This window comes from Lepus europaeus, chromosome 7, assembly GCF_033115175.1.
Source record: "Lepus europaeus isolate LE1 chromosome 7, mLepTim1.pri, whole genome shotgun sequence".
Taxonomy (NCBI): domain Eukaryota; kingdom Metazoa; phylum Chordata; class Mammalia; order Lagomorpha; family Leporidae; genus Lepus; species Lepus europaeus.
Window position 1 is genome coordinate 14,857,955 of NC_084833.1, and position 12,853 is coordinate 14,870,807.

At 38.4% G+C, this 12,853-nt stretch overlaps 3 protein-coding genes across 3 annotated transcripts; 2 read left to right on the top strand and 1 right to left on the bottom strand.

The window, feature by feature from the left end:
* Window positions 1–257: 257 nt before the first annotated feature.
* On the top strand, window positions 258–1,193 carry LOC133764234 (olfactory receptor 9G19-like). Its single transcript, XM_062197908.1, has one exon. It carries the CDS (start codon window positions 258–260, stop codon window positions 1,191–1,193), a length of 936 nt encoding a protein of 311 aa, XP_062053892.1.
* Window positions 1,194–6,873: 5,680 nt separating this feature from the next.
* Window positions 6,874–7,842, top strand: LOC133764235 (olfactory receptor 9G4-like). The gene has a single exon (XM_062197909.1). It carries the CDS (start codon window positions 6,910–6,912, stop codon window positions 7,840–7,842), a length of 933 nt encoding a protein of 310 aa, XP_062053893.1. The 5' UTR covers window positions 6,874–6,909.
* A 2,700-nt stretch (window positions 7,843–10,542) lies between these two features.
* LOC133764236 (olfactory receptor 9G19-like) lies at window positions 10,543–11,478 on the bottom strand. Its single transcript, XM_062197911.1, has one exon. It carries the CDS (start codon window positions 11,476–11,478, stop codon window positions 10,543–10,545), a length of 936 nt encoding a protein of 311 aa, XP_062053895.1.
* Window positions 11,479–12,853: the final 1,375 nt, after the last annotated feature.

Genomic DNA, 12,853 nt, shown 5'->3' on the forward strand with positions numbered 1-12,853 from the left:
AAAGAAAGGAAGAAGGAAGGAGAGTGAGAGGGAGGGATGGGGGAGGCAATATCATTATGTTCTTAGAATTGTGTCTACAAACCATGCTGAAGCTGTGATAAACTAATTAAAAATTAAAATAAAAAATCACACATGAATGAGTTGGATTTCTCAATTGTCTACAACAATAAATGACATAACAAGCATATAGTAACATCTTAAGTCATAACATGTGCTTTAATGTTTTCACAGAACAAGACCACAGAAACCCAAAATTAATGGAAGAGAAAAATTTCACTGAAGTGAAAGAGTTCATCCTTTTAGGCTTCACAGCAGACTTGAGGTTCCAACGAGTGCTGTTCTTCATCTTCCTCATCATTTATGTCTTCAGCCTCTTAGGGAATATCACCCTGATTTCTTTGATTTGTGTTGACTTCTGGCTCCACACACCCATGTATTTCTTCATCGGAAACTTGTCATTCCTGGATCTCTGGTATTCCTCTGTCTATGCCCCCAAAATCCTGATGACTTGCCTCTCTGACGACAAAAGCATCTCCCTGGCTGGTTGCCTGGCTCAGTTCTTCTTTTCTGCTGGGCTGGCCTACAGTGAGTGCTATCTGTTGGCAGCCATGGCTTATGATCGCTATGTAGCCATCTCCAGCCCTCTGCTTTATGCCCAGGCCATGTCCCCGAGGTTATGCGCCAGTCTTGTTGCAGCTTCATACCTTGGTGGGTTTGTTAACTCAACCATAATCACCACTGAGACATTTGCTCTGAGTTTTTGTGGCAGCAACATCATTGATGACTTCTTCTGTGATCTGCCCCCACTTGTGAAGTTGGCGTGTGATGTGAAAGAGAGCTACCAGGCTGTGCTGTACTTTATCCTGGCCTCCAATGTCATCACTCCTACCATACTTATTCTCGCCTCCTACCTCTTCATCATTGCTGCCATCCTGAAGATCCGCTCCACCCAGGGCCGCCTCAAAGCCTTGTCCACCTGCGGGTCTCACCTGATGGCTGTCACCTTGTATTATGGTTCAATTCTCTTCATTTACTCCCGGCCCAGCACTAGCTATGCGCTGGAACGCGACAAAGTAGTGTCAGTGTTCTACACTGTGGTTATTCCCTTGTTGAACCCCATGATCTATAGCTTAAGAAACAAAGATGTCAAGGATGCCTGGAGAAAAATGCTAGAGAGAGCAAAGTTTTCTTAAATGCAAATACTTGTTTGACAAAGGTTTTGTTCCACAGGTTATCTCCATGTCATTGTTTTCCTCCTGTACTGTCAGAAATATATAAAATGAGGAAGGAAAAAAAAACCATGGATAATGTGGAAAACTGCAAACTGCTTTTTTTAAAGTTGGCGCTAAAGTATTTTAATTTGCTTATAAAATAAGGCTGATGTATTTGGAAAAACTGCTATATGTGCTAAATAACTTGTAGCAGCAGGGGCTGTAAAACTTCTGGGTATCTGAGAATTTGAAATAAGAATTTTAAAAGAAATTTAACTTGGTATTTAATAGTTTAGACTGTAGTATTTTAAATAAATGATAAAATATAGCTGGCTATGTATGCATTAAATGATTTCAAATCCCATGGATTACAGGTGAGAAGAGGGTTGTAAGCACAGGAGTTACAGCTCCAAAAGTACTTACCTCACTTGTTAGGAGAGCGAGTTCACAAATCAGACTAAAAATAGATGGTGTAAAATGCCCTTAGAAATAAATTTATTTATTTATCTTTATGATTCTCATTTACTGACTTAACAGCATGCAAATGTAAATGATTTCTCTGAAAACAGAGAAAGTAGATAACAAATATCACTACTTAGAGTCACTGTGCTTACAAGTTTTTTTGCAATAATTAAAGAATCAATGGCAAAAGTTGGAGGCTGTGTGAGATTTTTAGAAAAGCAGATGTAATTAGCAAAGAGAAGAGAAATAAAAAGATAACTAGAAACAGAGAGATACAGTTCAAAAGGCCGTGCAGCGAAGAGAAGATTCAGAGTGTAAATCTCCATGGGGTGCAGCAGTGACTGATGACAGTTAAGGTTCTATGATGTTTGTGCCTTTCTCCTACTTTATGGTACAAATTCATTAGAAAACATGTCATTGTGATGTATTACACTCCTAATTTTAAGATTATTTTAGATGCAAAACACGAAGCTGTTCTAACATCAAAAGGCCTTAATCCTGAATATCAAGTTTTTAGTTTATTTAATGTTGTCATATGAAAAAAGCATTATCTGATGACTTAAAAATCGAGAATTTATTTTATTTTCTTGCACTACTGGAGGTTTGACGTTCAAGTTCAACGTTTGGAAAATTGGTTCTTTTGAGGTTATTTCTCTTGGCTTGTGAATGGTCACCCCCTTACTGTGCTCCCCCATGCTCTGTTCTGTGTGTGCTCACATTCTAATATCCCTTTGTATGTCCAAATTTCCTTTTTATAAAGAACAGTAGCCATATTGAATTGTGGCTCACCATAAATGTCCCAATTTAATTTAACAATCTTTTGAAACATCTCATTTCCAGATGCTGTCACATTCCCAGAAATCAAGGGTTCAACATAGAAATCACTGGGGACTCAAATCATCCTGTACCACTGGGTAGGGATAATATTTTCACAAAGAGGGAAACCAGAAATGGTGGTGTGGACAGAAAGAAGAGCATGTAACAAGAATAATATGGAATGCATGGAATGTTCCAGAATAGTCTAGCATGATATAGAGAAATTCTACTATCAAGTATTTTCAATACTTGCATTGTGGGAGAAATTGTTATTAGATACTTTGAACACCTACATTGTGACTTGGAGCAATTAAGAGAGTGAATTTTCAATGAAACACCATTCATATTGATCATATCCCAATTATCATTCTTGGGTTCCAAGTGAATTCTAATTGTGTCTTTGGAGACAGAGGTACTTATTCCTGGGCTGCTTTGTGGAAAAAGCCTCTAAGGGCTGTTGTGGAAATACATATAATGGGTCCAGTGACTGTACACCTGAGCATCAGAAGGGAGGGAGAGGGTTTCATTTCTTAGAACTGATCATTTTGACTGGAGGTGAGCACGCGGAGTCAGAGGCAGGTAAGAAATGGAGTCTCGCTCTGACCTCAGCTGCATTTAGAAGGGGCTGCAGAGTCTGGCATGGCTCTCAAAGGATTGCTGCTATGCCCAACACACATGCAAGCAGGTGCGCGTGCGCACACACACACACACACACAGAATCTTTTCTAAATCAGACTCCAGCCAGTGATGTATTTGGTTCTTTCTAGAATTTGACAACCAGTCTGATATTTATGCTGCATCACCATATAGTCACACGGTGGAAGAAAAATCAAGGGGACAAAAGAAATCACTTGCTCTCTGATTGTCCAGACTACCTATGTCTGGTATTTTCCACTTTACTGGCACTCATTTTCAGGTGCCAGAGAGAGGTTTTTGTCCCATAGATTTTTTTCTAGTTATAGGGAGTAGGGAACAGAGCTATGTAGGGGCAAGCGTCCTTATCATGATGTAGTACAGTGTGCCAGGAAATCCCAAATGAGGTTAGATTTTGTTCTGAATATTTTGAGCATTTTGAGCTTGATTAGGGGTAGACCATACTTTGGGGGAAAGCAGCTAAGTAGCCAATTATGTAATCCATGATGTATTTATTGAGTAATATTAAGCAAATAGGACTGTTCTTTCTGTTGGGATATTTGAATAAAGTATTAGGGAAATATATTGCAGTGTGCACATTGCATTCTAGAGAGGACAAATAGGCAAGAAGTGTGGTCAAAAGAGTTAGAAATGACAATAAACAGGGAATACTAAAAGAGAATGTGAGTAGAGTAATAATGATCATTTAAGGATGGGCCTGGTAAGAGAGGAGATGAAGTTCTGTTGTTAAGGTAGGGCTGGACTGTGGAGGACCTTTAAGCCACTGCAGCATTTCCTTAGAATAAATTAAGCACATACTCAGGTCTTTGAACATAGAAGTGACAGTGCTGTATTTATGTATTATTGTATTCTATTAGCTGTGTTGAGAATACCCTGCAGTAAGCAAAGGACTGGACCTGTTAAAAGGCTATTGCATTGCTCTTGGCAGAAGGTGATTGTGGTTTGGTACTGGGTGATGTTAGTGTAGGCGAGGGAAGTGGTCAGTTGGACAAACGTGTAAAGAAAGGACATTAGGGTTTCTTGAAAGGCTGAAATGTAGGTAGGAGGGAAAGAGTTTAGGTTGATCACAAAGTTTTGGTTTCAGAAACTGCAAGCATGCCATTTTTGGACTGAATAGAGTGCATGGATAGATGGATTTTTGGAAGTGAAGATTCTGAATTCAGTTTGAAGCATGCTAAGTTTGATTTAGCAATTACTAATCTCTTATTAGAGAATGTTAACTGGACAGAAGTTTAGGTATCTCCTGGTGGTAGAAATTTAAACCTGATAATTATATCTAGGCAAAGTATGGATAAGTTTCTGGGAAACTTTGAGTCCTCTAAAACTTTTTGCATTTACACTTAAGTGCATGTAACTGTTTGGGGAGAATCAGCATTGCTTTGTCATGTTTTCAAAGAGGTCCAAGAATGCAAATGTTCAAGAGCCAGAAATCACTTACAGATAAAGACACTGAGGAATGCAGGGGTTTGAGAATGCTCAGGAGCTCACAGGGTGATGCCTTAGAGAAACAATGATGAGAATGTAAAGCTTGAGGTGAGATGAACACAGTTGTTTGGGCACTTTCCAACTCTCACTTCATCCAAGAAGGTGACAATGCCCCCTCTAGAGACACTTGTATACACAAGGATTGTTAATCTGCTCTACCAAATTGTTTTGCAACAGGTGAGATAATCTACTGTTTCATGCTGGTTTCTATAAGAGATGTTAACAAACTGGAATTGTAGAAGGATGGTGCTGGGGAAAGGACAATGTTCCTGATAGGAGAAATTCCTCCCCTCATTCACAAAGGTAATAAATTTCAGGGCCATGCATCAATTAAAGGACCCCTCAATCCCAAGCCAGTGCTTTGCAATTCTAAGACTGTAACTCTTTTGTAAAATTGCATGGAAGTAGGAGATAAAATTTTTAAACCTCTGGATTTTTGCAAGATTATGAATGTCACCACTGTTCTGGATTAAACTGTTTTTTTGCAGAAACTTGGCCACATGTAATTTTCTTCCACAATGTTAGAATTCCTAATTATAGATTCTTGTATTAGAAAGCGAGAAAACCTTGGTGATATTGTATTTGGAAATGTTCTTCAGCAACATCTGCAGGATAAATTATTCTATAAACAGAATTTCCTTATATAGAGGAGTGATTGAAACTGATGGTCTTTGAATTTTATCTATTGGGAATATATCTGATTTATAAATCCCTAGTATTTCTATCTGGAATTTTTAAGGTCTCCTTATTCTATCAGAAGACTGGTCTCAACAGTGGTCAATAGAATGAGGATTTCAGAGTTTCCAATTAATTTAATTTTAATTTAATGAAATTAAATTTTCAATTTACTTTCTGACCTGAGCCAGAGTGAATTTTATTTTTTTCTAAATAATTTTTTAACATAAAGAGAATGTATTTCATAGATACAATTTTAAGACGATAACCATGTTTTCCTCATGCCTGCCTCCTTCTATCTGTTCTTTCCTCCTTTAAATAAGCATATGTGATCATGTTCATTTTTTTTATAATAGGAATTGTTTCTATTTTTGTTGGATGAAAGGATAAAATTGTTTCTATCTTCTGAGAATTCTTGTGATCTTGTGAGTAGTTAACTTCTTCAGGGTACTAAAATTTACTTTTGGGAGTTAGAAGAGCTTTTCAGGTGTAAGAGGGCTATGAAATTGCCTTAATTAGGAGAATACAAGGAAAAGATCTTTTACATATGAGGGAGGTAAATGATGACAGATGAGTGATACATCCTCCATTCAGAAGATTCTGGGTTCAAATATAAGTTCTGCTGTTGAAGGCTTCTATGACTTCGTCCATGAACTCTCTGTGCTTCAATATTCTCCAATATAATGTAGGGAAAAAATAGCATCTACATTATAAAGTTGTGATGGGAAAAAAGCAGATTAGTTATAGGGCTTAGAACAATAAGTAGTTTATGCTCAGTACACTATGTGTATACACACATAATACCTATTTGTATTAAAAGCAGGAGTAGTACATGATATGGATATACAATGTCTGACATAAGAACTCTCAATGACATACAGAGGATACTGAGATTTTTAAGAGTGCCCACTGTGTATCAAACACTGGCCTTGGTGTTTTCATGTATATCTTTTTTATTTAATAAGATACTCTGTCAGGAGATTATTAGTTTTCTTACTAATTTTATGATTTTATGTTTTGAAAGTATATTTTATTTATTTGAAATAGTTAAAGAGAGAGATGGAGAAAAGAGGGAGGGAGAGGTCTTCCGTCAGTGGTTCATTCCCCAAGTATCTGCAATTGCCAGGTTTGGGCAAGACTGAAGCCAGGAGCCCGAGAGCTTCTTCCAGGTCTTCCATGTGAGTGCAGGTTCCAAGTACTTGGGCCATCGTATGCTGGTTTCCCAGGTATATTAGTAAGGAGCTGATTCAGAAGTGGAGCAGTTGAGACTCAAACTAGCACCCATATGGGATGCCAGCACTGCAGGTAGAGGCTTAATCCACTGTGTTGACCTGGATTTCATTTTACCCATTTGTCTTATGAGAGTCAGGGACTTGCCCTGTTTTATAGTTCATGAATGAAATTTCTAATTTAAACATGATTTCTAGTCCAACGGTCTTCGTAAGTTGTAGATTGAAGTTCAGTAATTTAGTAAAGTGTAGAGAAGCCCAAAAACTTCTTAGCCAACGTTGACTTAATCAATGCAGTTGTCAACTTGTTTCAATAGAAAAATAAATTTTTTTCCCCCTCTAATGGTGATCAGGTTTTCTCCTCTGAGAACACAGAAATGGAAAATCGCACTTTCCTGACTGAATTCATCCTGGTGGGCTTCTCAGCAGACCACCGCTGGCAGCTGATTCTATTTGGAATATTTCTGATGCTGTATTTATTAACTTTGTCAGGCAACGCGACCCTTGTTATCCTAATCTGGATGGATTCCCGCCTGCATACACCTATGTACTTTTTCATTGGCAACCTTGCCTTTTTGGATTTCTGGTACACCTCTGTGTACACCCCCAAAATCCTGGCCACCTGTGTCTCAGAAGACAAACGCATCTCCTTGGCTGGATGTGGGGCCCAGCTATTCTTTTCCTGTGCCGTTGCCTACACTGAGTGCTATCTCCTGGCAGCTATGGCATATGACCGCCATGCGGCCATCTGTAACCCACTGCTTTATTCAAGTATCATGTCCACGTCGCTGTGTACTCGGCTTGTTGCTGGCTCCTATGTAGGGGGATTGCTAAATGCCATAGCCCATACTGCCAACACGTTCCGCCTGCATTTCTGTGGTAAAAACATCATTGACCACTTTTTCTGTGATGCACCACCATTGGTAAAAATGTCCTGTACAGACACCAGGGTCTATGAAAAAGTTATGCTCGGTTTGGTTGGCTTCACAGTTCTCTCCAGCATTCTTGTCATCCTGATTTCCTATTTCAACATCCTGCTGGCTATCCTGAGGATCCGCTCAGCCTCAGGGAGGTGGAAGGCCTTCTCTACTTGTGCATCCCACATCATCTCAGTCATGTTCTTTTATGGGTCTTTGCTCTTCATGTATTCCAGACCTAGCTCCACCTACTCTTTGGAGAAAGACAAAGTGGCTGCCCTGTTCTATACGGTGCTCAATCCTCTGGTCAACCCTCTCATCTACAGCGTAAGAAACAAAGATGTCAAAGAGGCCTTTAGGAAAGCAACACAAAGCATATATCCACAATCATGAAGGTGGTCTTCTGTGCGGAATGCTGTTATTGCATTGTTCAAATAATTTGGTAGTAGATATGTTTGTATTACTTCTTGTATTTCAAGTAAAGTTAGCAACTCATTGTTTCAACAATAAAATATTGAGCCAATGACTCTAATTATTATTATTATTTGAAGGATGTTATTTTAAACCATAGTATAGGGTTATTTGATGCTCTGCAATACAGTTTTTTTGTCTCTTTGCATGAAAGATTTCTCATAAATTTTAATCTGCTAGCTGTTTAAAGAGAATTTGGGGGTAGGGGGAGGAAACTGCATAGTTTCCTGAATTTATTTTAACTTTGAAACTTGGTCATAATTTTTCTGGGTGAGGAATTTTTGTATGGAGTGACATCTAGAGGTTTGCTCGATTTTACCGATATTTATTTTTGGTAAGATGCGTTCTTTCAATTCCATCACAAAACTAATTCAGTATATAGATAATATCTTTGTAAACCTTTGTCTCACTACATCTATGTAGTATTAAGCAAAGTGTTTAATAGTTGTTTTGATTATAGAAAACTGCACAACAAAACCATTTCTGAGTTCATGGAGAAATATGGGTCTTTAGGATGGCATTTCATGCTAACAGAATGTTTAGGTCAGGTCTCTCCGACAGGTCACACACCAGTGTATTACCACTAGGGGACAATGGCATTAAACAAAGTGAAATAAACAAATTAACACTAATAACAAAACTATCAAAACCTTCATAAGGCCCCTCAGTTCCTTCTTCATTTTCCTTTGTCCTGGTTGATGAACACAGTATCTTTCTTTTTCTTTTTTTTTTTTTTTAGATTTTTTAGTGTATTTGAAAGTCAGAATTACAGACAGTGAGAGGGAGAGACAGAGAGAAAGGTCTTTGTTCTGTTGGTTCACTCCAAAATGGCCGCAATGGTCAGAACTGTACCAATCCGAAGCCATGAGCCAGGTGCTTCTTACTGGATTCATATGTGGGTGCAGGAGCCCAAGTGCTTGGGCCACCCTCCACTGCCTTCCCGGGCCAAAGCAGAGAATGGACTGTCAGAGGAGCAGCCAGGACTAGAACTCAGTGCCCACATGAGATGCTGGGGCATAGGTGGTGGGTTAACCTACTGTGACACAGTGCAGGCCTGGGAACACGACATCTTGATGACCATGTGACCAGGCTTGTTGTCTGTTTCTTTCATGCTACTAGTCCCATATGCATAGGCATTACAAGGCAACAAAACAAAAAACTGAAACACATAGAAACTAGCTCTTTTGCTTTAATTGTATTCTTTAAGGACTCAAATAAACTTCATAATCCAAGCTCCCTGTGTTAGAAACACCTAAGTGTAATGTTTGATGTCCTGCAGTGCTTTGGAAGCATGTACTTCAGTTCCCTCTGTATGCAAAGTGTCCCTTATAAATGCTTTGAAATGATCACCTAGAATTTAGTGCTCCTTTCTCAAAAGATTCATTTATTTATTTGAAAGTCAGATTTACACAGGGATAGAGAGAGAAAGAGGGAGAGAGAAAGAAGGAGAGAGAAAAAGGGGAGGGGGAGAGAAAGTGTGTGAGAGAGATATCTCCCATCTGTTGGTTCATTCTCCTGATGGTCGAAAGGGCCAGGGATGGATCAGGCTGAAACCAGGAGCCAGCAGCTTCATCCAGGTCTCCCAACATAGGTGGAAGGGGTCTAAATACTCAGACCATCTTTGGCTCCTCTTCCCAGGGCATCAGCAGAGAGCTGGACAGAAAGTGGGGCACATGGGACATGAACCGGTGCCCTTATGGGATGCTGGTGTCACAGCAATGGGCCTTATCTTGCTGCACCACAATGCCAGCCCCAGGGCTTCTTTCTGGGAATCTCAACAGGCTCCATCATTGTCACTCTTTTGGGAAACTCCAACTACAGTTTCAGTTGGATGGAACACAATTCTAGACCCAATGCTTGTATTTTTTCACTAGAATATTTAATTATGAAGAAATAGATACAATTCAATATTTATTACTCAGCAGATTTAGTTGATATTTCACTCAATACCTTTTACAAGGGTTCAGCTTATGGATTATTAGCTCTGTTTTATAAATGAGGAGCTTGAAGCTCATAGGCTAGAACTTCTTATTGAATTATTGAGTGTGCTGAAATGGGCACGCTTTACATTTTTCATCAACTGAAAAACACAGGTCAAATAATTGTAGACACTTCAGCATTTATGCTAATTTTAACATTTCTCTTATTTCACAGGCATTTTGCTTACATATCATTGTCCTCTCTACACACACACATACACACACACACCCACAATACACAATAGCATTCCTTGCTCTCTTATCCTTGAAAAGGCCCTGTGAATACTTCACTGGTATTTGGGGATTTCCCAAATGTCAATGATCCATATGATGTTGCTTCAAACATCCATAATAAACATTATGTAGAGAAAATAATGGAGTCAATAGAAAGGAGAACAAAGTGAAATTTAGTCCTTAGGGTCAGTAGGAGTATTAGATACCCTTCTATTTTATAATAAACACAGATATAGCTTTTTTAAAAAAAATTAAATTGTGTTATGATCTAACTACTAAATCCAAATAATAAATAAGCATTTTTGTAGTTGAATTTTATTTAAAAAAAATAAAAAAAAATCAGTTTAACAAACATTCCGTGAAGCAGTTTGTCATCACTTAGCACTGATTTGAAAACGTGCATGTTAATTCAGACTTTGGACTGTGCTAACCTGAAGAGCTTCTTCAGAGCTTCTTTCACATCCTTATTCCTCAGACTATAGATCATCGGGTTCAACATGGGGAACAACACAGTATAAAAGGTGGAAACCATCTTGTCCCTCTCCAGGGAGTAGCTGGAACTTGGGCGGGAGTAAACATAGAGAATGGAGCCATAGTACAAGGTCACAGAGATCAGGTGGGAGGAACAAGTGGAGAAGGCCTTGAGGCGGCCTTGGGTGGAGCGGATCTTTAGGATGGCAGCAATGATGAACAAGTAGGAGGCCAAGATGAGCATGGTAGGCGTAATGACGTTGGAGGCCAGGAGAAAGTACAACACAGCCTGGTAGCTCTCCTTCACATCACATGCCAACTTTATCAGGGGTGGGACATCACAGAAGAAGTCATCAATGACATTGTCATCACAAAAATCCAATGTGAATGTGTTGCTGGTTAATATTATTGCATTGATAAACCCCCCAGTGTAGGAAACTAAAACCAATGAGATGCATAATCTCCTGGTCATGGCCTGAGCATATAGCAGGGGATTGGAGATGGCCACATAGCGGTCATAAGCCATGGCAGCCAACAGGTAACACTCACTATAGGCCAACCCAGCGGAGAAGAAGAACTGAGACAGGCAGCCAGCAAAGGAGATGCTTTTGTCTTCAGAGATGCATGTCACTAGGATCTTAGGAGTGTAGACAGAGGAGTACCAGAGATCCAGGAAAGATAAATTTCCAATGAAAAAATACATGGGTGTGTGTAGCCGGGAGTCATTACAGGTTAACACTATGAGAGTGGTATTTCCTACCAAGGTCATAGAGTAGACTCCAAGGAACACCACAAACAGGACCAACTTCATCAAAGGGTTTGTTGTGAAGCCCAGGAGGATGAACTCAGTTACCGTATGATTGCCCCTCTCCATTGTTTAAAGAGATATCACCTGTGAACAGAGTAGATAAGAGTTCAGTTCCCTCAAGCAGCACACCAATGAGGACATTCTCTATGCTTCCCCTCTGAACACTAAGGAAGGATCTTCACTTGGGAGGAATCTTTCCTGCCTTTAGCAGGTGATGAGAGTTTTTTGAACTTTGATAAAATCTACTTAATGCAGAAAAGACCTAATAACTGTGTGCCAGGGGGTATTTATATATTTATTTATTAAAATTTTTTTCTTGGACCACAGGTGCTGTTGTAGGCTCAGATATGTAGCTTTGATAAGGACAGATCTTCCTCATTTTCTTTGTAGTCTTTATTTAGAAGAGAACATCTCTGGAAAAAATAAGTACAGATAGTCTTTTAGTTAATGTTTGAAGCTTCTAAGGAAATAAAACATGATGATGAGCTAATTGAATTTAGACACCGAGAAAAGTAAAAAGTCATTTTGATGTCTCCCAGCTTGGAATGGACAAGTTAGAACCCAAAAGTAGTCAAAGTGTTCTGTGGTTTATGGGTGACAAGTGACGACAATTTTTTTTTCCTCCCAGTGAAAGAGGAAGTTATCTCTTCAGATATTCTACATATCCCCTTCAAATACGTATTATCAATTCCAAACAAGGGATAATATTGAGAATTTGGGTGAAATTACAATGGGAATCATCAAATTAAACTGTACAGTAGGCAAGAAAAGTGATGCCATTTTTGTTTTTGGTGTCTAAAAATCTAGGACTGGCATGACTTCCACTCACTCTAATCCTGGATATTATTTTTAGAAAAATAGCTATCCCAAGTTGATACTGTTTGAAGCAGCCAGTCCAAATTGGTCCAAATTTTATATATATATATATATATATATATATATATATATATATAAATTACATATATATATGTGAATAAGTGTGGAAGCTTTCCTAATGTAAAAATGACAGAAAAGTATTTTATAATGAACTTATTAACTGATAATAAATTTTTATTTCCTGTAAAATAATGTGAACCATACCATGTAAATGAATTCCACTTAGTGAAATAGATTATAGATTAAGAATCATATCATTCTGAATGTATTGATGACTCAAAGATCAGAAATATTGGTTGTATTAGATATAAGGTTTTTACAATATGTGGACAATCTTAAAAATTTTCCAAATAAAACAAAAGACAATCATCTCTCAATTTTAAGATCGTAGGTAGAATCTAAATATAGAAAACCTTGCAAAATATGCTTTTTCTTTTTTTATATAGAGTGGAGTAGATTTCCAACTCATGTAATTAAAAAAATCTTTTTCAAAGTACAAATATCCAGCAAGCCCCTCACTCAAGGGGGTCAGATAATTTTCTCTTTGAACAAAAACCATTCTGGG

What these genes read in the sequence shown, in the direction of transcription:
- LOC133764234 (XM_062197908.1), top strand. Translation starts at nt 258, where the DNA reads ATGGAAGAGAAAAATTTCACTGAAGTGAAAGAGTTCATCCTTTTAGGC.
- LOC133764235 (XM_062197909.1), top strand. Translation starts at nt 6,910, where the DNA reads ATGGAAAATCGCACTTTCCTGACTGAATTCATCCTGGTGGGCTTCTCA.
- LOC133764236 (XM_062197911.1), bottom strand. Translation starts at nt 11,478, where the DNA reads ATGGAGAGGGGCAATCATACGGTAACTGAGTTCATCCTCCTGGGCTTC.